Below are 24,317 nucleotides of genomic sequence, written 5' to 3' on the forward strand. Positions count from 1 at the left end.
CGCCTTTCTGATTGGCTGCTGGACGCGCGGGATGCGGGTCCCGATTGGCCAGGTCAGGGCGCCTGCGCGGCGGGGTTCTCCGTCGCCAGCCATTCCTGAGGAGGACTGCCGGTTGGTCGGTCGTTTCGCCTGTCGCTGGAGGAGAGGTCTCGGCCCTCCGGAAAGGCGGCTGGGGCGGCAAAATGAAGATATTCGTGGGTAACGTCGACGGGGCGGACACGACGCCAGAGGAGCTGGCAGCGCTCTTCGCGCCCTATGGCACAGTCATGAGCTGCGCCGTCATGAAACAGTTCGCCTTCGTGCACATGCGCGAGAACGCAGGCGCGCTGCGCGCCATCGAGGCCCTGCACGGCCACGAGCTGCGGCCGGGGCGCGCGCTCGTGGTGGAGATGTCGCGCCCGAGGCCTCTTAACACTTGGAAGATTTTCGTGGGCAATGTGTCGGCTGCATGCACGAGCCAGGAATTGCGCAGCCTCTTCGAGCGCCGCGGACGCGTCATCGAGTGTGACGTGGTAAAAGGTAACGCGGGAGCGCGCTCGGGGGCGGGGGCGCGCTCGGGGCACTCTGCCTGTTAGCCACGCCCCATACCCGGTGGTCGGTCACTGCGCGGTTGGGAGGGGTGGGAAAGTGCGCGGGAGCGAGGCCGGAGGTGTTGGGGGCGCGTTGGGTAGAGCCACCCTCCTCCCCTGCCGTCCAGGCACCATTCACCAAGTGGGAGGAAGCGGCTCTGGGTGGGTGCGGCGGCCACTGCGAGCCGTGCTACGGGGCCGGGGACGCGCCAGAGACTTGCGAGTGTACCGGGGGCGCGCCTTCTTCTGGTCTCCTGGGCCTGGCACCGAGCGGAAATTGGGAAGTGACGGGCACAAGCCGGATCATGGAGCGGGGAAGATTTCGCCACTTCCCCACTTCCTCTCCAGACGTCGGTCAAAGCGAGGGAAGAGGGAAAAGGTGGGGGCTGACGCCCCAAGGCCGCCCTCGCGTTCCCTCCCGATGAATGCTCCTAAGCGGAAGGTAACGGGGCCCTTGGACGTTTCTCGGGCTGGGATCTTTTAGTGTTGTCTGGCATGGGTCTACTCATGGGTACAATTACTCGTGGGTACTGGAGGGGCCCCTTCCGAACCACTTTGGCCTTTCAATATTAGGTGGGTTAGGCGTGGCAGCTCTGTGCTTTCCAGCTGCCTTAAACTTGGGTTTTTTTTTTCTTTGGGCTCGATTTTCCATCTATCAACTGGAAACCCCGACCTTTCGCATGTGAGAGGAGACTTGCTTTATGAAGGCCCCTCTGGATAGCCTTTACTTGCCAAGTCCGTGCCCCAGGGCAGTGTCATTCTTTTATTAGCTTGGTAACTTTTCAAGGGGGCATACTCTGGCTAAGAGTGACATGGGGAGGGGTGTGTGAGGTCTTTGTTAAACATTGGCTAAACACGATTTACTCGGTAGCCGACACTGCTTCAGTAGTCTAATTCTCAGAGCAAATCCCTGTTTTGCCTTTGCTTCGAGTAAAATGTGTCACTGTAATTTAGGCCTGACTTCCTTTTTGGGACCCAGTTGACTTATTTCATAGTCTGGGTTCTTATCCCCTAACCTCTTTTTCTTTTATGTTGGCAACATTTGTGGGACAGCCCTTGTGTATGTGGCGTCTCTGTTCCACTTGAGAGAACAGATCAGAGTTAACTTTGCCTTACCAGCTTTAAGGATGCAACCTGGAAGTATTTGATGCCCTGTTGCTGGTGTTGGATTCATAACCTGCTCATCCCCTCTGTGAGAAGTTTTGAGGATAGGAAATAAATGTGGGTGCAGGTGCTTATTTTTTTCCACCAAGATATTATCTTTGCTGACCTGGAAAGGCACATCTTTTGGGCCGTTCCTTGTCCTTTCTATAAGTGGGGGAAGTAAAAGGGTCATAGTCTCCACTATTGGGAACAATTCATTGTTCTGCATTAATACTGCATTCTATTTTCCTCAACTCAGGTTATGCAACTCCACGACTATCCGGAATCGGGCTTTCCTGCTGGGTGCTCTGAGGCAGGCTGTATGGTGCACGGATTTTTGCCCTGTTTAGAGTAAAATAGTGGGGAGAGTCTTAGATTGGGTACTTGGCCAGCAAATGAATTGGGTATGAGTCTTCATGAGAGTTTTTTTTTTTTTTTTTTTTAAAAGATGACCGGTAAGGGGATCTCAACCCTTGGCTTGGTGTTGTCAGCACCACGCTCAGCCAGTGAGCAAACCGGCCATCCCTATATAGGATCCGAACCCGTGGCCTTGGTGTTATCAGCACCGCACTCTACCGAGTGAGCCACGGGCCGGCCCCTTCATGAGAGTTTTGTGTTTACTTGACCTACCAAGTTTCTTTTGTGGTTCTTAGGCAGGGTGGCTACTAGATTGGGAGTCTGGAATCCAGCATCTGAGGGAACAGTCTCCATGGAACTCATGTGGTGAAGAAGCTTGCTTTCAGGTGGTAGAGAAAGCCAAAAACCTGCCTGAATTTGCTTGGGACTGACACCAAGTGATGGTGGGGGTGAAGTGCATAATAACTACACCTAGTTTCTAGAACTCCTGGCTGACTCCCTGTGAGAGTTAGATTGAAAGTTTTGTGCATTTTGTCCCTTTGTAAACATTTGGTTAGCAGAAATGCATTGACTTCCTCAGGGAGTGGTGTTCAACTGTTAACTTGTAGTTATGCTGATTGGTAGCAGAGTTCCTAATATACTTTGATGTAAGAGATGGGGGAAAGAGTTAAGCATCATATCCTCCACTGGTACTTTTCTGTGTTTTTGTGGTGAAGGAAAGTGAGGTTTTAAAATTGGGAGTGTAGTGGGACTGGTTATGGCTCTGTAAATAGTTTACTCATTTCTTGGGCTGGGAATGGGCATATGATTGTCTGCTCGTGTTGGCTGTCAGGTCTTTGAAAAGCATGGAAACTTGGTATTGCACAGGACAACCAGCTCTGTTTTACTTCACAAGGGAAAAAAACACAGTTGCTTGGTTACTCCAAGAGCTTAGATATGATTTGTAGAGTAAAAATCTCCATAGCAACAGTGGGTTGTAACCACTCTCCACAGCTACATCCTATTGCGTGGCCAAAGATGAACAGCACCAGGAACCACTTAGAGACTTCAGGGGAGGTCTAAAAGGCAGAAGAGGAGAATACCTTCTCTGCTTTTAGTGGGTGGGCGTTTTTTCTTCCTATATTGAGTTCTGTAGTTTCAAGATCAAGATTTTGTGTTCTCAGGATAGGAAAATTCATTTTTCTGGATTTTGTTAACTTCAGTACTGTGATGCCACCAGACCACTAGGAGATCTGTGCAAAACATGACTTGGTAGTACCAGTGCAATGATTTCTTTCAGAGGTTTCTTTGAAGTAGCTCTCCAGGCAAGTGGGTCCCAGGAGTTCTTCTTATCTCTAGTTTTTCTTTCTTGTCCTAAGAGTAGTTGCGTTTCTGGGCATCTTTGATAGGGCTGGGTCTGAGTTTGGCACTCACTGTGATGGGTCTTAGTTAGCTTTGATGTGATTGAGACAGCTGGACAACCTATTCATACTTCCCTCTGATACAGGCTTAGAAATTTCTTAATATGATTTGGTTATAATTGTATTAGATGGCTTTTGTTGTGGGGGGAGAATCAGTTATACAGCTCATCTGAGCGGTCAGGTGAGTTGTACCTATGAAATTTCAATTTTCAAAACCCAGCTAATAGGGAGTTGGCAGTGGGATGTCCAATGGCTCTTGTAAAACCCATTGAAATTTTTGTTTTTTCTAGCTCATTCCAGTCTCAGGAATTTGTGGGGGAAAAAATACAAAGAAATTTGTGGCTAGAATAATCAGGAATATAGTATGACTTAATATACCCTCACAGTGCCTGGAGGTTGTCTTCCCCACCTCCTTCCCCCAGTCTGCCTACAAGCTCCAGCAACTCTTCCTGCTTTCTCTTCACTTTGAATGGGCCGTTCTGCTTGCTGTGGCATTCTCCACGTGGTTTTGCCATTTGAGAGGGTCAGCTCAGCCTCTGCTTTTAAAGAGATCTTAGACCACCAGCTGCTGTTTTTTGCTCACTCTGCTCAGATGGGAAATCAGAGGACAGTTCTAGTGCCCTATGGCTAGGCCAAAAGGAGAAAGGAATGCTTAGCTTTTCACAGTGAATAGATATAGAATCAGGCTCTGGCCTTGTGGGTGTTGAGGAGTGAGAGTTTTGATAGTTTATTGTGTTCTTATATCGTCTCTGGCAGGTTCCAAGTTTGCATGTACAGATGGCATTGTGTTTTTGTAGAGATGAAAGGTAATATTCTGTAGGGAAATATTCTGGTTATTCCTAGTTTGAATAATCATCATAATTCCTTATTATCTTATAGCTCTTTATACCTTACAAGGCACTTTTGTTTTCTCACTTCAACCTCCTAACTTTGAGGTAGGTAGGATAGATTTGTCAGATGCGGAAATAAACTAAATTCTTCAAGATCTTATCACAAGTCAGTGATACCTAGATCTAGAATTAGTTCCTAGCCCAGGATCCCTGTGTGCTACACCACACTTCTGACTTCTACCTATTGATTGTATGTTTATTCCTGTTATTATGAGGTTGGTGACATTATCCTCAAATCCAGAAAAATGACTTGTTCTGTAGGATCAGGTAGAGGACATCTCAGTATGAAAGTTTCTAAAAATTAGGACATTCGTTTGGAGGCCATTGAAAGGATTTGTTATCATGGAGGATGGAATCTTAGTAATTCCATCCAGGTAGCTCTTCATTTATTAAACTGATGTGACAGAGACCAGATCCTGGCACTTGGATTCCATCTTAAAGTAGCCACAGGTCCAGAATGGGGTTAAGTGCAGGACCTTATTTCCCAGGGGCAGGATCCTATCACTGTTTTTCAGATCTTTCTTGCCTTGTGGTTTGTGAGTATGGACGTGAACAAGAATTTCTTCCCAGTCCTCCCCCTACATATCTCCTCCTGTGTGGTAGATGAGTAGAACTTTGAGAGCAATATCTTGTCTTAGATCCTCTCCCACCACAGCTTATTCAGATCTTGAATAAGAGCTTCAGAGGTAACCTATTTAGCAGAGCCAGCTAACTGCAGTAATTGCAGCTTCTTACTATAACTGAGAAACCAGATCTTTCTGTCAACAGTCTGCTCTTAACAGAAGCCTAAGGGGTAAGCTATACCTCTGTCCCTTAAGGAGGAAATGATGGAGGATGTAATGTGGTCTGGGGAAGGGGGCTTGGGCTTGAACTCAACCAGGAGGCTTAGTTTCTGTTTCCACAACTCATTGGCTTACACAGAGTCCAGGTTCTCCCCTTCTAAGCTTAAATTTTTAGTCATGTTATACAGTCTTTCCTGCCTTATACATTGACTTCTCAGGGGTAGACTGGTGTAGCAAGGAGCATGGAAGAGCTGAGATTCTGGTCCTGGCTGTAACACACTTTGATTTGGAGCAAGCCATATACAAACTCTGAGCATGTTTGCCCACCTATAAAATGGAGATAAGGATCCTTTGCCCTGCCTAACTTATAGGATTGTTGTGAGGCCCATGTGAGGTCCTGTGCATGAAAGTGCTTTGAAAAGTAGAAATAACTGAAAAGGGGGGAGATTATATTGGAGGAATTTTGTGAACTGTTTGCTTGTTGCAGTCTTAACTCTCTTGCCTAAATTGAGCCTAAGCTTAGAGATGGGTCATGCCAAAATGTAGATGGGAGTGGTATTTCCAGTGCTTGAGAGCTAAGCCTTAAAGATGAGGACACTGAATAATTGAGTGATCCAGGAACTCTTTCTGCGTTTTGTCTGCTGGTTTATACTTACAGGTGCTGTGAAGATTTTCATCCTGTGTTGCAGTTCATCTTTGCTCTTTATTCTCTCACCAGGAAGTTGGGTGAGGTGGCAGGGGGAAAGGGAAGAATGGGGAGAAGGCCATAGGCAAAGGTGACTTCTTGGGATAGTGAGAAGCTTTTTTATATGGGAGCCACATTTTATGACATACTCCTGGAGAGGAGGGTTTGGAGGCCTGGAGGTAAATGGCAACAGCTGGGTGCTGTTGTGTGTCCAGTTTGGGACCCATCGGGTAGCATGCCCTGCCCCCCTAATTGCTAACCCTCTGTCTGCTGCTTTATCAGACTACGCGTTTGTTCACATGGAGAAGGAAGCAGATGCCAAAGCCGCCATCGCGCAGCTCAACGGCAAAGAAGTGAAGGGCAAGCGCATCAACGTGGAACTCTCAACCAAGGGTCAGAAGAAGGGGCCTGGCCTGGCTATCCAGTCTGGGGACAAGACCAAGAAACCAGGGGCTGGGGATACGGCATTCCCTGGAACTGGTGGCTTTTCTGCCACCTTCGACTACCAGCAGGCTTTTGGCAACAGCACTGGTGGCTTTGATGGGCAAGCCCGTCAGCCCACACCACCCTTCTTTGGTCGCGACCGCAGCCCCCTGCGCCGTTCACCTCCCCGAGCCTCCTATGTGGCTCCTCTGACGGCCCAGCCAGCCACCTACCGGGCCCAGCCCTCAGTGTCTCTGGGAGCTGCCTACAGAGCCCAGCCTTCTGCCTCTTTGGGTGTTGGCTATCGGACTCAGCCCATGACAGCCCAGGCAGCCTCTTACCGCGCTCAGCCCTCTGTCTCCCTTGGGGCCCCTTACAGGGGCCAGCTGGCTAGCCCTAGTTCCCAGTCTGCCGCAGCTTCCTCACTCGGCCCATATGGTGGAGCCCAGCCCTCGGCCTCGGCCCTCTCCTCCTATGGGGGTCAGGCAGCTGCGGCTTCTTCACTCAACTCCTATGGGGCTCAGGGCTCCTCCCTTGCCTCCTATGGTAACCAGCCATCCTCTTATGGCGCCCAGGCTGCCTCTTCATATGGGGTTCGTGCAGCTGCTTCCTCCTACAACACCCAGGGAGCAGCTTCCTCCCTAGGCTCCTATGGAGCTCAGGCAGCCTCCTATGGGGCCCAGTCTGCAGCCTCCTCTCTAGCTTATGGAGCCCAGGCAGCTTCTTATAATGCCCAGCCCTCAGCCTCTTACAATGCCCAGTCTGCCCCATATGCTGCACAACAGGCTGCTCCCTACTCTTCCCAGCCTGCTGCTTATGTGGCACAACCAGCCACAGCTGCTGCCTATGCCAGCCAGCCAGCCGCCTATGCTGCACAAGCCACTACCCCAATGGCTGGCTCCTATGGGGCCCAGCCAGTTGTCCAGACCCAGCTGAATAGTTATGGGGCTCAAGCATCAATGGGCCTGTCAGGCTCCTATGGGGCTCAGTCGGCTGCTGCGGCCACTGGCTCCTATGGTGCCGCGGCTGCCTACGGGGCCCAGCCTTCTGCCACCCTGGCAGCTCCTTACCGCACTCAGTCATCAGCCTCACTGGCTGCTTCCTATGCTGCCCAGCAGCATCCGCAGGCTGCTGCCTCCTACCGTGGCCAGCCGGGCAATGCCTACGATGGGGCAGGTCAGCCGTCTGCAGCCTACCTGTCCATGTCCCAGGGGGCCGTTGCCAACGCCAACAGCACCCCACCGCCCTATGAGCGTACCCGCCTCTCCCCACCCCGGGCCAGCTACGACGATCCCTACAAAAAGGCTGTCGCCATGTCGAAAAGGTATTGTATGCCCCCCCCGCCTCTGCCCCCAGCTGGGGCTTAGGGCAAGGGGCTGAGGTTGGCATGGGAGGGAAACTGGAGCCATTGGCCCCTCCTTCAGTCTTCTCTCCTTTACCCCCATGGAATGTCCAGAGGCTGAGGGGAATGGTGTCTGTGAACTTTTCTGGTCACCAGGGTTCAGGTGGAGCATAGTGCTCAGCCAGCCTGAGGTGGTACCAGCTAGTCAGGCTGAGAAAAGTGTCACCTGTCTAGGCTAACCCAAGTGCTATTGGAGCTACTGTCTGCAGGATTGTGGCCCATAGCCTTTCCCACTGTCTCAAGGATCCTGTTATGTGGTTGTCCTGGCTTTGGTAGGGGTGGGTGTAGAGAATAGTCCCTTTGGCACTCACTGGCTGAAGGCAAGTTTATGAGGTGCGTCCACTCTGTGGGAGGTTGGGGACCTTGCTTTTATCCGCCGTTCTATTGATAAACAACCAAAGTCTTTCTGTGAAGGGCCCAGGGATGGGGATTGTTTGTGGTCTGGGAATGTAGACCAAAATTCACCTTGGCCAGTTCGGAAGGGAGGGCTTCAGTGGAGGACTTGGCTCCCCACTGAGTTGAACCCAGGCTTGATTTCTTGTCCTGGATAGAGTGATGAGCCTTCTGACAAAAGGAGACCAATCTGTTGGAGACCAATCTGATCACACCCTCCCTTGTCCCCATTGGCATCTCCCCCATGCCCACCCGGAGCCCTCCCCTCAATTGTCTCATTCACCAACTGTCTTCTTCTCTCGACTAGGTATGGTTCCGACCGGCGTTTAGCCGAGCTCTCTGATTACCGCCGTTTATCAGAGTCGCAGCTTTCGTTCCGCCGCTCGCCGACAAAGTCCTCGCTGGATTACCGTCGCCTGCCCGATGCCCATTCCGATTACGCACGCTATTCGGGCTCCTATAATGATTACCTGCGGGCAGCTCAGATGCACTCTGGCTACCAGCGCCGCATGTAGGGCCATTCTGGGGATGGGGCACCACAGGGAGGGAGGGAGAGGAGACCCAGGTTATAACTGCTCTGGCCCATACCTCTCCCAGTTGCGGTTTTTCATCCCCTCTACCATGTGGGCCTTCCCCAGGAGATGATCCTTTTGAGTGTTGGGCAGTAACCTACTTTATTCCTTCGCCTCAGCAGCAAATCTTGCTACTGGCTCTAGGTCTGCGGTTTCCCCTCTACCCTGCCTCCCATCTCCACAGAATGGGAATTTCTTTTATGTTTTTACTTTTTCCTGGCTCCCTTTTATTTTTGTGCGCGATATTTAAGGTCTGGATGGGGAAGCAACCTGCAGCTGAGGTCGGCGGCGCCTTTTTCTTTTCAGCTGTGAGAGAGGCCAGGAAAGGGTTAGCTTAACCATTTCCTATGCACCAAGCTGTGCCAGCAGTCCAGGGGGCCCTGACTCTCCCTCTGTAGACTGTGTTGAGACTGAGTTCCTGTTGGGACAGTCAGTTGGTATGTGTCCAAATCCCTACTGACCACTGATGTTCTAGCTGGTGAGCAGCACAGTCCCACTTCCCCATTTCCCCAAGTAGGTGGTATTAGAAAACCTTAAATTTTTTCCCTTTTGTATGGACTACAAATAAAACTTGGGGCAATTTGCAGTTTGGAAACCTGGTTGTCATTGTCTTGATTGCACTCAGTGTCAGAGGAGCCAGGTGACATCCAGGAAGGCATGACGGCTAATGGGAATGCAGCCAGAGAACTCAGGGCGGGTGAAGAAAGGGGTTTGCATGTGGGAATTAGAATGACTGTCCTGCTGCCCAGAGGGATTTAGCGCATTGTCACCCTACTAGCCTGCCATCTTTAGGACTGTAGAGTCCAAACCTAGTGGCTTAGACTTCCTCAGCCCTCAACTTAATCACACTAAAATGCAGTAAATAATGCTCATTTTCCTCTACCTATGCTTGATCATTTCCCCTGACTTTGCCCAATTAAGAAACAACCTGTGCTCCAACAGAGTGATTCTGGGGTTTGAATTCTCAAGAAGTGGGGAATGGGCCGCTGTGTTTACAAGGCTAGTGTATCCTTCAGGCAGTGGGCTCAAGTGAGTATTAGGCCTAGGACCTGGAAAGGAGCAGTAGTGGAGTGGGAGGTGATGTCAATGTCTGGTAGTGCCCTGTGGTGGTTCTCCAGGAGGGGCCAAGAAAATGTGAAGTAGGTATGGGGCATTCTGGCTATAGAAGTGGTATTTCGCCTGTCGAACTTCACCGTGGAGTATCCTTCCTGCGTCCTGCCAACCCCTGCCATCATGTCAACCCAAGACTCCTTTCCCTATCCCCATCTGTTAGGGTTTTTAGATGTCTGCTATATTTATATTTGAAGGTGTCATGATAGACTCTGGGAAGGGTGCACGCATAACCAAGAAGGGATGCTGAGATTGAGTAAGGAATTGAGAATTCTTTCTATACTTTTATTCCAGGGCTGGGGGTTGAGAACTTGAGCAAAAAATATGGTAATTCCAACCAGGGACAAGACAGAGGCTTGGGCTTAATCATCGGTGAATGGAAGAAGACTGATTGAGTGGGGTGATAACAGGAAAACTTTCTTTTTTTTTTTAAAGATGACCGGTAAGGGGATCTTAACCCTTGGCTTGGTGTTGTCAGCACCACGCTCAGCCAGTGAGCTAACCGGCCATCCCTATATGGGATCCGAACCTGTGGCCTTGGTGTTAGCAGCACCGCACTCTCCCGAGCGAGCCACGGGCCGGCCCAACAGGAAAACTTTCTGATGCTCCTTTGGGAAAGGGGGCTTTAAAAACTTGATTTGGGAGCCTGCTGGGGCAAGGTGACTTTGGGGAGGTGTATGTGTCAGGTGGAATTCAGGTGGGTCGCTCTGCCTCCACGGGCTTCATGTGGAATTGCCTGTGACAGAGTGGTTTGCTCCAGGTGTCCTCTTCTCTGCCCAGCATGCAAAAGCATACAGTCTAACGACCATCAGCTCTTATTTGTGGATGCTAACTGGGATAATTTCAGGGAATACTGGGGCCATAGCTTTTCTTTTTCTGATCACTGCTTTACCTTTAGGTGCTTTGCTGCTCCTTTTCATTTCTTTGCAGGACTGGGAAGAACGGGAGGAGGCAATTGATAGGTTTCTTATTACTTTTCTGCGTGTTGGTGGGGTGATCTGACAAGCTGAGCTCTGGTTACTGCCCTGGAAATTGGGGGTTGATTGTAAGTAAGGCCATGATTGTGGTCTGTGTATTTGCAATATTTCTTTGTCAATGTGGCTTTCTGTCATCTTTCATTCTCTCCAGTGAGGGTTTTGCCACTGCCACTGCTACTGCCCCAATCCCACAGTTCCTGCAGAAAACAGCAGAATATGCTCTCAGGGTCAGTGTTGATATTCTTTATTGCAGTCCCAGCTTTTCACAGTGACCTGGCCTACATGATTACTCTAACTGCCTGTCATCTTCAGGTACTGATACTCTTGCTGCCTCGGCTCTCAGGCTTCTTTTTGCTCAAGCCAGAAGGAGCTACAAAGCTAAATCATCTGTCAATTTTCCTCTCTCTTGTAGACTGTTTAAAAATCTCCCTCCCCTCTTTTGTTTTTAAATTACGCCAGCTGTGTTAATTGTACAGCCCACTCCTCATACTTTGCTTTTAGTAGATTTCAGATTTCCAGGGTCCTATAACTTGGGGAAAGTTCGGTTGAGTGACTGGGAGGACAGACATTTAATATATGTTTTGGGAAAATGGACTCAGTGTATCTTCAGATCATTCAACTTTTGCACCTATTACTCTTCAACTTGGCCTTCGTTGGGGAAGTTTTTTAGTTGGTTTATTCCTGGAACAAGACCATGTAGAGGCTTCTAGCCTTGTCAGCCTTGCTCTCTTCTGAGGTTTGGACCTTTTAAGTTCTGTCTGGGGTAGGCCTGGAGCCCCATTTCTTGTAATGTAGGTAATGGGATTATCACTGACAGCTCAGCCTCTACAGGTGGGTTACCTTTCTAGTCAAACCCATCAGTTAAGCTCTGCCAAAGTCTGTGCACAGACTGTTGGTTCTCCAGGCAGTTTGTCCAATCCAGCCCCATGAAGCCAAGTAAGTGGACTGTAACATGGAATGGGTGAGGTCATAATGAAAATAAATTTCCTAGATTTATGGACTAGTATGCTTTGTGATAGGAGTTTGGGTAATAGAAAAGATGTATAGCATATGGAAAATTCATATTCACCTAAATTCTATAGGTACCTTTAAAAAGGTCATAAAAGGTTAGAGTCTAGAGTTTTCCAGGAAAAGGGATTCTTAAAACTGGGTTTCAGGTCTAGCTCCATATCATTTGAAATGTCTATAGAGCTTGAAATGCAGTGCTCAGGTAGCTGAACCCTTGGGATGACCTTGAGGAATTTACAGTCTGGGAGGTAGGATCTACCTTAATGAACTAGTATATAGTTAATGAGCAATGCTAGATAAGTGGTAGGTAAGGAAGGAGGAGATGATGTGGCTGTCCCAGTAGTTAGAGAAAACTTTCTGGAGATGGGATTTGATTTGAAAACTACCTTGGCACAGAATGATTTAGACTGTTATCTCTAAAGTCAGCCTTCCTGAGTTTAAGTTCTTGGCTCTACCTCTTCTTAGCTCTGTGATCTTGGATATGTCAGGAACTCTGCCTCAGTTTTGTCATCTATAAAATGGGGATAATAGCTAATGCTTATTTTAGTGCTAAGCACTATTAAAGTGCCTTTCATTTATTAATTGAACCTTCATAGCAACCAAATGCATTAAATATTTCTAAATCTATTTTACAAATGGAGAAATTAAGGCTGTATGTTAAATGACTTTTCTTAAGAGCACATGGTTACAAAGTGGTGGCTCAAGGAATTGAACTAGCCATTAGAACCATGCAGGGCTTTGCTTGTAATCACTATGTTATGCTACTGCAGGGAGGGTCAAATGAGAACATGTGACAAGTGTAGGGCTTCATATAGTCACTGCTCATTAAATGCTAGCCATCTTAGAAATGAGGAGTTAGAATATTCTGAGAAGATTGGGATGGCCTAGTGAAGCACACAACTGAGCGAAGGACTTCAGGTGTAGGTGTGAGTGTAGCACATAATAAGTAACAGTGAACGCAGTGAATTTTTGTAATGAGTGGTACCTAGGAGTGACTTAGGCTACTGGACCACACCAGTTTTGGCCACTTCCAGTCTCCAGCAGCACTATCCTGGGGTCAGATTCTTGTGGTCATAGATAAGAAAGGTTACTGTACAGAGTAGGGGACCTGCAAAGACATTAGGGAAGTCTAAGACGGTGTAGCTGGCAGTGGGATTGGAGGCCTAGGAAGCCTGCTTGTTTGGCCTACTGGTTCCCTATGAATATCATAGGAGAATGCTGGCTTTTAATTTGAGCCCTTATCAGACCTGTAACTTGTTTCTGGACCAGGAGCCAGTGTTATTTATTAGATGTATAAATTATATATATTCATCCCTAAGAATGTGACGTTAATACAGATTGCTTATTCGTGTCTAAATAGTTTTCACTGACCAGCAGTGTTTACCTCTGAAGTTGGATTTGTCCCTTATTTTCCTTTCAAGAGTGTAGGCCCTGAGATCTATTATATGCACAAATACTATCCCTTTTGTTGAAGATCTGAGCCAGAATACATATTTATGTTTGGCTCTGACAAAAATGTCAGCTTTCTAGATGACTGGACAAGTCACTTTACCTCTAAGGAGCTTGCAAGCCTGGTCAGCAAATTAAGAATCACTAAAATGTCACCCTCAGTGTTCCAGACAAAGTGCATTTATTTATTTATTAGTACTTTTTGGTGGCTGGCTGGTATGGGGATCTGAACCTGTGACCTTGGGGTAATAAGCCTGTGCTCTAACCAACTGAGCTAACCTGCAAGCAAGCCCTAGACAATGTGTATTTATTTTTTATTTTTTTAAAAAAGATGACCAGTAAGGGGATCTTAACCCTTGGCTTGGTGTTGTCAGCTCCACGCTTAGCCAGTGAGCGAAGCGGCCATCCATATGTAGTATCCGAACCCATGGCCTTGGTGTTATCAGCACCACACTCTCCTGAGCAAGCCCCGGCCGGCCCTGACAATGTGTATTTAAAACAGTCCATTCAGTGCCATTCTCTGTAGTTGGGGTGGTAAGGTAGAGGATTTGGCTCAGATGTCTTTGACCATTAATTGAAAACCTTTAATGTTTTTTAAGGTACAAACATTAAGCTCCTTTATTACTCAGTAGAATACAGTTGGATAGATGAACATCCGTATGAAGACATTCAAGCTACACACCTCTACCTAAAGCTTCATTTTGCCACATTTGTTAAAGTGGTGATCAAAAGCTGTTAGCATAGGTTACGTCTGGTTTGGGGGCATGTGATTTTCTGTTTGAGGGAGACTGGAAAATGTACTCGGTGATATGAGTAAAGGTGTGTGTTCTCAAAACTGGTAAGTGTCCAGGTTCCTAACCTAATATTGACTGAAAATCCAAAGTCATTTCCCTCCATTTGGGTATCGTGAAGCATACATCCATTCATTTATTTTTTAGCTTAGACAACAAATATTTGAGTGTCTACAATGTGCCAAATGCAGTTCTAACACTAGAGATATAGTAGAGAATAAGAAAAGGTTCCTGCCCTTGTAGGATAAGTATTTGCCAGGGACACGGGAAGGGCAGAAAATGAATGAACAAACAGGATTTCAACTGATGGTAAGTATTGGGAAAAATAACATCGAGTGATGGTATAGAGTTCTAAGGTAGGATTGGAGTGGAGGATGTCTTTAGATGGGGTGGCCAATGAAGGACCTGAAGAAAGAATATTCCAGTCTGAATGAGCTCGGGACAAGGCCAGTGTGTCTGAAGCACAGTTAGGGGACAAGAGAGGTGGTTGTTAAACAGACTGGGATATTCCAGCAAGAACTGGATTAGGTAGGGAAGAGAAATTTGAATTTTTTTTTTCCAGTTGCAATGGGTTTTAAAAATCAGGATGGTTTAATGTGTTTCAGTTCGATGAGCTTGCAAAGAGAGATATAACTGAACCTAATGGGCTTTCAGGAGGCAATCAAGTAGATTTTGGGGGGTATGGGGAGCTCAGTAGTCTTGATGTCTGCACAGTGGCTTGAATTGTGATCCTGAGATTTATATTCCATCTCTCCTTTGGACCTGGAGAGATTCTTAGTTTCACAGAATGAGTTGACCTCATTTGTTTTGGTATTTTCCAAGAAGGTTTTATCTCCAGGGCTGTTGGGACACACACAATTTGGAAGATCAAACTGAAAGGAGATGAGAGGATTTCTATACCACATGCATTTCCCTGCTGGCCCCATCCAAAGGGCACATAAAAACTGACTGTTACATGGAATTGGTTTTCCTCATCACTGTAGCCTTTACTCAGTCGGAGGCGCATCAGAATCCACAATGAAACGGACCAAGATTAGTGACCACATCTGTAAATATTATATTTTGATTTTTTTAGGTCCTTTTTCCACCCTAGAATAAGTTCCTAACCAGTTTCTACCATTGGATTCCTGGATCATGTTGGATTTTAAAACTTCCCTTCCTTTTTGGGGGGGGGCTGCTTTGGATAGTGGTATGGTCTACTTATGTCATCTCTACTCCTGATGATGCCTTTCCTCATAAACAATTCGCTGCTATTAGCCTGTTTTGTTCATGTTTTAAGTTCTTTCATCCACTACCCCATTCCCCCTTTAACTCCCTCTTCAAAGCTGCTTTGCCAAGGGTCTTGTTGACTACAGTAAAGTTGCTTGCTTAGTGAATATGGGATTATGTGAAGCAGCCAGAGGATAATAAAAAAAATGTGACGAGGGAGCTGGACCCTCTGGAGAATGTTATTTTGACCGTATTTTGTTTATAGTTGATTGTGACTAGGCTTTTCCCTCTAAGGTCGATTCTAGGAGGTTTAAAACTACAGCTCTGGCTGATGGCACCCAATAAAACAAAACAAAAAAACTTTGCTGCTCCAGTTCTTTCTCTCAAGGTGGGGTGGGCGCGTTGTTTTCAGTCCCCATCGTCACACAGACGTTTCGTCATCTTGGGCCCCGGAAGGCTGGTTCCTAGAAGGAACTTGTCCCCAGCGCCTCCTGGGTAGCGCAAGTCTCTGGCTGGGCCTACTTCTGGCCATTACACCCTAACTGAAGTCGGGCCCATTGACTGTTTTCAGAGTTTCTTTCACCACCTATGAAAGTAGTTTTAATATGGGGGAGCTCCAGGACTCTCGGGGCTAGTGTGGATTCCTGACCAAAGGAGAAGGCTGGTTTCCTCAGGTGGGGAGCTTCGCTATTTTTCTTACCTGGCGTCTGCGTAAGCTATTGTCCATGGCATCCTGGCTGCGAGGGTTGTGGCGTTAGGGAGTATAGAGGAGGAATTTGGAGGAGAAGCCAAAATGGAGCGCGGAAAACCGTCAGAGTGTGCACATGTAAATGGCGAAAGGTAGAAGCTTAACAAAGTTGGCGCCATGAAGCGAAGCGCGGCCACACCGGGCCCTAGCTCGCTCCGCCTAATGGCGGGCCGCACCCCGCCGGCGAAGCCCACGTTTGTAGTTCCTCCCTCACTCCGACCCTTACCCAATCAGTGACTTCAGCTTCGCGACGTTGGTGTTCATTGGCTTTCGCATATAAGCTCCGGCTTACTGACGTTTCCACCTCTTCCCGGCTTCTCAGGTAATGGGCGTTCGTGGTAACCAATCAGGAGGAGGATCTGCGGAAACGCCTGCCCTTTTCTTTGTCGAGCGGCCAATCCGGTGGTCGGCTCACCTCCCCCTCTACCCAGAGTCACTGCTGCGGCCGCCGCCATTTTAGCGTTTTGTGAGCAGCGTCCGCGCCGCGAGGGAGAGTCCCTGCTGACTCCGTGCGGGTGAGAGACTCCGAGTCCTTACACTGTCTTTCTTTTGCTCTGTTAAACCTTACCTCACTCTCTTGAGCGTAGCTGGTGTCGTAGCGGGGTCGTGGCGTTCGCACCTGTCACTGAGAGCTGACCTCAGTCCTCGGCATTGCGCGGTAAGCCTGAAGCGGCCCTTCCCCCAACATCTCCCCTCGAGAATACTTTACCTTCCCCACCCTGCCCAGGCTTCCTGCCGCGAGATTTCCACCGAGGTACCCGCGCTGCCCTTAGGCTTAGCAATTCCGTTTCGAGAATTTCTCAGGGCCCTGGGACATCGTTGTCTAGTCAGTGATTCCGAAGCTTCCTTTTTATTGCATTTCTCCATTCTGCGGGAGCTTGTAGGACGGTACCCCGAGAGAGGCGTTCTCCCCTCCAGCACGTCCTGTACTCTCCGTGCCTCGCTGTCTGGTCTAAGTCGTGCTTTCACTACTTCCAAAGGAAACCCAAAACGTAGCTATTAGAAGGCCCACATTTCCGGAAATGGTGGCTGCTAAGGTTAATACAGGAGGAAGAGCCAATTCATAATTTCAGGCAGTCTGTTAGACTCTTGTATTCTGATTGTCCTCATAGTGGATTAGAAAAGCCCAGTACCTTCAGCTCTTCAATTATGCGCTCAGTTCATTCCCATTCCTCTTTGAAAGTATCCAACTATTACAAAACCCTTTGTTTAAGGACTCCCCTATTAGAGACGTTTTTTCATTCTTACAGGTTCTATGGCCTGTACTATAGCTGGCCTCCTTGTTTCACTCCCACTTCCATTTGGTTATTGTGTAAAGGTGGGCGTGTGAGAGAGAGAATACTGGAATATACGCTAGAGTAAAAGCAGATGGCAGTATTGATTTTTTTTTTTTTTTTAATAACTGATGTAGGCCTAAGGTCCTTTGTTAGAAATCTTGTTTCTTCTCTCGCAGGCTCTTGTCAGGATGGTGAAGCTGTTCATCGGAAACCTGCCCCGGGAGGCCACGGAGCAGGAGATCCGCTCACTCTTCGAGCAGTATGGGAAGGTGCTGGAATGTGACATCATTAAGAACTACGGCTTTGTACACATTGAAGACAAAACTGCAGCTGAGGATGCCATACGCAACCTGCATCATTACAAGCTGCACGGAGTGAACATCAACGTGGAAGCTAGCAAGAATAAGAGTAAAACCTCAACAAAGTTGCATGTAGGCAATATCAGTCCCACCTGTACCAACAAGGAGCTTCGGGCCAAGTTTGAGGAGTATGGTCCAGTCATTGAATGTGACATCGTGAAAGATTATGCCTTTGTACACATGGAGCGGGCAGAGGATGCAGTGGAGGCCATCAGGGGCCTTGATAACACAGAGTTTCAAGGTGAACCACCCTCTTTGGCTAGAGGGTTACACAAGACTATGTGCAGAAAATAGTTGGATAAGTAAAGGGAAGGGTTTAGGGTAGAGATACAGCTGTTGGCTGGCTGGTGGTAAAGGATTAAATATGGTAATGGATTTCTTAAGATGGAGAATGCATGGGATTTAAAGGCTTTATCTTAGGCGAATTAGGTGTGCTGAAGAAAAACTACTATGCTTTCATTTGGAGCCCCTAAGGCTTTTGTGCCTATCAGTGCAGAAATCCTTTTCTCTGAAGACTTTCCAAGTTGTTATATCTTTTTTGGGTTTTGTTGGTAGTAGAGCACATTGCAGAATGCTTTACTCAGAATTTATCACCTCAGCAGAGTATCAACATTATTTATTATTTGACATACAAAGAACCTGACAAAGCAGTTCAACACATTTACGGGTAGAATCCTGTTTAAGGTCCCCCAGTTTACCCCAACTCTTAACTTCTTTATAAGGGTAGTTTTTAAAGGGCTATACCTGTTGTTGCTTTTGTATTGTACATGTACAAAGGGTTTGTGTTTTGAGGAAAAGGTCACTGCAGAATTAAAAGGCTGACTTCAGGAGTTTCTGCGGGGGAGGCATTGGGATTTTTTGGGTAATAATGACTTGTTTTTTCATTGGTTTGGGGGGTGGACTTTAACAACCTTGGTGAATAGAGCATTTAGATGGACATTATCTTGGAGCCTTGACTAGAATAATGGTTTTTGTGCCTGGAGGGGGCAGCATGGGTGAAGATGTGGATTGTCACTTTATTTGGAAGGTATTATCTTTTCTTGTTTTAAGCTTTAAACTCCTGTGGCAAGGGTGGCAATTAGGAGGTGGTAACGATGGTGAATTGCAGCTGAACTCTCAACTCTTCTACCACTTCCTTTGGGTCCCCGGTGTCAAAAAGAGCCTTTTCCCTATGGTTGTAATTAGCTTTCAAATTATGGGGCATTTTCATAATTCCTTGTTGTATTTCAAACCTACATTCTGACCGTATTTATACGAACAAGATAATGGCTGATTCTTTTCCTGAGTACTTCCCTTGTTAAGAGTCATTACTGCTCTATTTGGTGTTCATTTCCCTTAAATTGGGCCTCTCTTAGAGCCATAGGGTCTGATTGTCATTCCCTCACATAATAGGTGCTGTGTATCATGGGCATTGCTGTGCATTATTAAAGAAAAGTGTCACAGGTCTCCCAGGTCTAGTTTGCTTTCTTTTTTTAATTGGCAAGTTGAGAATTATTTTGTCAACAACTTAATTGGGAGCAAAGGCTGCTGTTGTGGAGGGTTCGTAATGTGATGCCTAATTTTTGGACCCTCCTCCATACTTTAACCCAGTTTATAGAAGAGGTGGTGGTTGCTTGTAGCAGTTGAATGAGTAAGGGGAGGACATTGTGGTCTGATTCAGGACAGATTATCCTTACAACATAACATAATTGTGGGCATCTGAACTCTAGGTGCTCTGATGCTGTTATTTTGTCTTATTTTCCCTAATATTAGTTTTTCTCAGGGCTGTCTGGTAAGCTTAGTTGGTTAGTTTGGTGCTCATAACACCAGTATCCAGGTTTTAATCCCTGTATTGGCTAGCTGCAAAAAAAAGAAGTTAGCTTTTCTCATTTCTAATAAAGTTCTAGTAGAGTTCCTATGTGTATGTTGAATAGTAATATTTACTAGGTAATATTAATTAGTAGTATTTATTCTCAGTGTTTGCTCACTTAAAGTCTATTTTAGGGCTGGCCAGTTAGCTCAGCTGATTGAACATGGTGTTACAACACTAACAGATACTCTAACCAGCCAGCTGCAAAAAGAAAAAAAAAGAAAAAATGTATTTTAGATATTTTTAAAGATTTAGCTTTTTCTGGCATTAGAATCGACAAATCCTTAGATCATGACATTTATTAATGATCTTTATGTCTTGAATGTGCATTTGGTTTCTTGATTGCACTTGTTTTCTCTGGTTTTGTTAGATGGCAAAGTGGCCCCCTGGGCAAATAAATGCCAGAGAGAGCATTTAAGTACTTAATTGCATGTTTTAGCTCTTTTAATAACCTGCAACCTAAACTTACCAGAGGTAATGTTTTAAACCAGATTTTTTTTTTTTAACCATTTTGGTTCTTTCACCCCCTTTTCTCGTTGTGTTTAGTCTCCCAGAACCTGACTTTAATTTTGCCTGTAAAATTGTGTGTTTATCACTTTCTGTAATGTCAGAGGACCCATTTGTTGATTCTCCCTTGGTTCTTTCTGTCTGTTCACTTTTTTCAATTGTTTGGGTGCACCATACCCAATTGCATTGGGAAGTTTTTGCTGGTTTTGGATCCCTTGTGGACTTTGCTTACCGGTAAATTGGTAGATCGTTTTAGGTAGAAGTTGTTTTGTGAAGAGATTTAAAACTTAGTTGTAACTTTCCCAAAGAAGATTCTGCTTTTCTTTTGTCACATTTTTGGAAGTAGTATTTCATTTTCAGAATACAAATTGCATTTTCAGAGGAAAAATTAGTAATAGGTGCATGTTTTTAGGATCTCTGATCCCTAGTTTAGGGAGAAAAAGTATTTTGATCATGCTAAACTGAGCAGTTTGGTCCACTGTCTACATTACTGGTTATTCTTCACTTTTTTCATCCCCCTTCCATGGTTTTTATGATATTCTTTCTAAAAATTCAGGCATTTTGTGAACAGTCTGCTCTGTTTTCCTTTGATGGGGGGGGGGTGTCACTAAAAGTAGCTTTCAGATTGTAAGGAATCCCTGTTAGCATCATATTCAGAATCAGCAATTTAAAGGACCCAGTTAAGGGGGAAGACTGTCTTTCAACTTCTGTTGTGTCCCCCTACCACCCCAATTCACGAGTGTGTTTTCTGAAGATCTGCTCTGAAACTTGCCTGCCATACTCAGCCATGGTTCGAGTCTAGAGCACTCATTAATGGTGGTAACTCTACAGTCTTTTATTCCATTCTCTTTGACTTTTTGGGGGGTGGAAAAACTGGTCTTTAAGTTCTCCTGCTTAATGAAATCAGTCTTCCTAGGGACGACTGGAGGTGTCAGAAACTTGTGGGGCACTGTTACTTACTTTGGTTTCTTTTGACATTGAGCTACTGTTTGGAGTAGATTTGTGTCCAGAGTTACTTGGCAGAGTGTAAGATGCTTGTTTTTGATCAAGAATAATTTCTTTCTTAAGCATTAAACTAGCATTATAGCTGAAACATTTTTTCATCTAATTGGTCTTTTCCTGTAGTCAGGTCATTATACCGAATGTATATGTAGGGCTTTTTTAAAAAAATCTTTTTGGCGGTGATGAGTCCTGCATTACATTTGTCTAGGTAAAGCTATTGCTATGACCAGTGTCTGGGGTAGGGGCTGGGGCTGTGACTAAGAGTGATAGCAACCCTTCTTGCGTCTGTTTCTTCAAGGCAAACGAATGCACGTGCAGTTGTCCACCAGCCGGCTTAGGACTGCGCCCGGGATGGGAGACCAGAGCGGCTGCTATCGGTGCGGGAAAGAGGGGCACTGGTCCAAAGAGTGTCCAATAGATCGTTCGGGCCGCGTGGCAGACTTGACCGAGCAATATAATGAGCAATATGGAGCAGTGCGTACACCTTACACCATGAGCTATGGGGATTCATTGTATTACAACAACGCGTACGGAGCGCTCGATGCCTACTACAAGCGCTGCCGTGCTGCCCGGTCCTATGAGGCAGTGGCAGCTGCAGCTGCCTCCGCGTATAATTACGCAGAGCAGACCCTGTCCCAGCTGCCACAAGTCCAGAACACAGCCATGGCCAGTCACCTCACCTCCACCTCTCTCGATCCCTACGATAGACACCTGTTGCCGACCTCAGGAGCTGCTGCTGCCACAGCTGCTGCTGCTGCAGCAGCCGCTGCTGCTGTTACTGCAGCTTCCACTTCATATTACGGGCGGGATCGGAGCCCCCTGCGTCGTGCTACAGCCCCAGTCCCCACTGTTGGAGAGGGCTACGGTTACGGGCATGAGAGTGAGTTGTCCCAAGCTTCAGCAGCCGCGCGGAATTCCCTGTACGACATGGCCCGGTATGAGCGGGAGCAGTATGCGGATCGGGCGCGGTACTCAGCCTTTTAAAGCTTGAGGTGAGAGTGGTGGGGTGTCCCCTGTTCTGGTTTTGCCATCCCTCCTGCAGCCTAAAGGGCTCCAATTAGGCTGCCCTGCTTGCTTGCTTGCTTTTGCAGGGTTGGGGTGAGATGACTAGCATGGTTTAGAGGCTAGGGAGAAGTCTTAAACTGTTAAACTGAAATATATAAACGTCCTTGGCCCTCATGGCTATTTTTCCAGGGCTCCTGGTAGTGGAAGTCAATCTGAATCTATTTGTGCCTGGAAAAACAAAGAGTGATGTGCTGGTGAATCTTGGGTCACACCTATGTGATATAATTGAACTGCACCTGGGACCCAGACATTCAGACTCAGGTGTGCTGTTTCTCAGAGCCTTTGTTGATTTTCCTAGGTTTGCGACATTACTAAGGTCTTCAAGTTTGCTGTTCTGCTTGGTACTCTGTTAAAGGTCTGAATGACCTCTAATGAAAGTTCATAACTGTAGCTAACTGGTTATCACTGTTCAGGTCCCAGTTACTATGAAGACTACCAAAATGGCATCATCTTAATCTTGAAGCGTATTTCTGAGGTTCCTGAACAGTTCAGCCCCTATGAGTTTATAAACTTACTTGATGGTAAGTTGGGGCAGAGAGAAGTAGAAAACTTATCTTTTTTCGTAAAGTTCAGGGAAGTCTGGGCATAGACTCCAAAATCGAACTTCTCTACTCAGGTCAGATTCATTCCCTGAAGAGTACCCATTCTATTGCTATTCTTTGAATTTGTCCTGTAACAGCTTATTACTTTGTTGTGTTTTTTTTTTGTTGTTGTTGTTTATTTTTACCTCTTCCCACAATGCTAGATTTGACATCCTCCACCTCCTTGAGGTATATGGTAATAGGAGTATGTATACACACCTGTTAATTTTACTCTTTTTGATAATGTTGAAATCCAGGGTTGGGAGCTTTGCCATAAGCAGATCACTCCCTTCATCTTTTCACTACTTGTTATGGTCATTTAATACTCTTGAGCCACCAGCTCTACCTTGAGTCCTCTGGCTTTTTCTGCTACCATACATTTTGAAAATGATCCCTTTAGCTTTACTTGAATGTATTATCTTCTGATGCTTGCCAGCTTTGGACTCTGTGTTTGAGATTACTGTTGTACTTAAGGGTAATTATCAACACCCTTAGATTTGAATAGCCCCAGTGTGTCCCAGTCCAGTACCATTGATCTTTAATCCCGTTATAACAGTGTGGGTGGTGTTCTGTCACTTTTTCAGTTAGGACACAAGGTAGTATATGACTTGCCAGGGAGATTGGATAGGAAATCACTGATAAGTCTGGAAAAGAAACATGAGTGATGACTTGATACGTAGCTTACGCCCTCCTTACCTTCTTTCAAAAATTAGTTTCTTCCCTAGGCAGAATTGGATGTCCTTAGGTCTTAGAACTTGTTTAGTTGATACTACTAATGTCTAGACCTTGAATGATTTTTAACTTGGACCTTGGCAATAACCCCCAGGTTGAAACATGTCATTGACTTTTTACCCCACAGAGCTAATTGGAACCTTTACCTTTTTCCTGTTCTCTGATGACAGTTTGTGATGTGGAATTACCTTCCCTGAGGAATGCTAATGTTTACATCAAGAGCAACAGAATGTCTTTGCCTACTCTCATGAAAGAAGATTTGCTATTTAATTTAGAGAAAGGGATAGTTTTGCTTTCCCAGTTCAGTTGTTCTCTGGCTTTCAAGCTCTTTTCACTTTAGGGGATTATTATGATACTTGGGAAGGGTACAAGTAAATTTAAAAGGAATGTCAAGTTATCAGACTTTGTAAAGATGTTCTTTGAAGTTTTAAGTGGGAAAGCCCTTTTGAGCTTTTCTGTAAAGCCCCTGTATTGTGCTCTCTTTCAGGTGGGATGTGTGTGGGCTGAAATTCCAAGCTGCGGTTGTGCATGAGAATACACCCTTCGTGGTACCCCATCTCCGGGACGTTCTCGGCTCTGTGCGTTCAGTCCCTCAGGAACCATGGACCTTTATTTACCTTGCTAAGTTCAGACCTTCTCTTCCTTTCCTCTCTCCTGCCCGTTTTCCTGTTCTTCCAGTCCTTCAATATTTCTGTAGCTTCCCATTCATGTTCTATTCTCCCAGCAGGCCTCATTGTGTGCAGAAACTGTGGTGGGAGCTGTGCTATGTCCTCCCACCTCCTGCTTCCTGTGGCTGTTGGATTTGGGAATGACCTTGTTGAGAGTGTCACTGCTCCTGGGTCTCTTTTTGGCCCAAAGGCTAGACCTATAGAGTTGGATCACTTTTTTCTTTCCAGTAAAATAAATGGTTTTTCAACTTAGGGTATGTGTGCTTTGAGAGAGTTCTTACTCGGGCTTGTTTCTGGGTTCTTTATTTGTACCTTGAAGCAAAGGGGAGGATGTAAAGCTTTAAGATGTTCAGCTTTGGTTGAACATCA

At 46.4% G+C, this 24,317-nt stretch overlaps 1 protein-coding gene across 1 annotated transcript; it reads left to right on the top strand.

Annotated features, from left to right (window-relative positions):
* Positions 1–92: 92 nt before the first annotated feature.
* On the top strand, positions 93–24,181 carry RBM14 (RNA binding motif protein 14). The gene is made up of 7 exons (XM_063095176.1): positions 93–519; positions 6,109–7,573; positions 8,352–8,555; positions 16,413–16,566; positions 17,362–17,785; positions 21,201–21,894; positions 23,768–24,181. The coding sequence occupies exons 1-6, from the start codon at positions 183–185 to the stop codon at positions 21,884–21,886; spliced, it is 3,270 nt and encodes a 1,089-aa protein (XP_062951246.1). The 5' UTR covers positions 93–182; the 3' UTR covers positions 21,887–21,894; positions 23,768–24,181.
* Positions 24,182–24,317: the final 136 nt, after the last annotated feature.

This window comes from Cynocephalus volans, chromosome 4 (assembly GCF_027409185.1).
Source record: "Cynocephalus volans isolate mCynVol1 chromosome 4, mCynVol1.pri, whole genome shotgun sequence".
Lineage (NCBI taxonomy): Eukaryota > Metazoa > Chordata > Mammalia > Dermoptera > Cynocephalidae > Cynocephalus > Cynocephalus volans.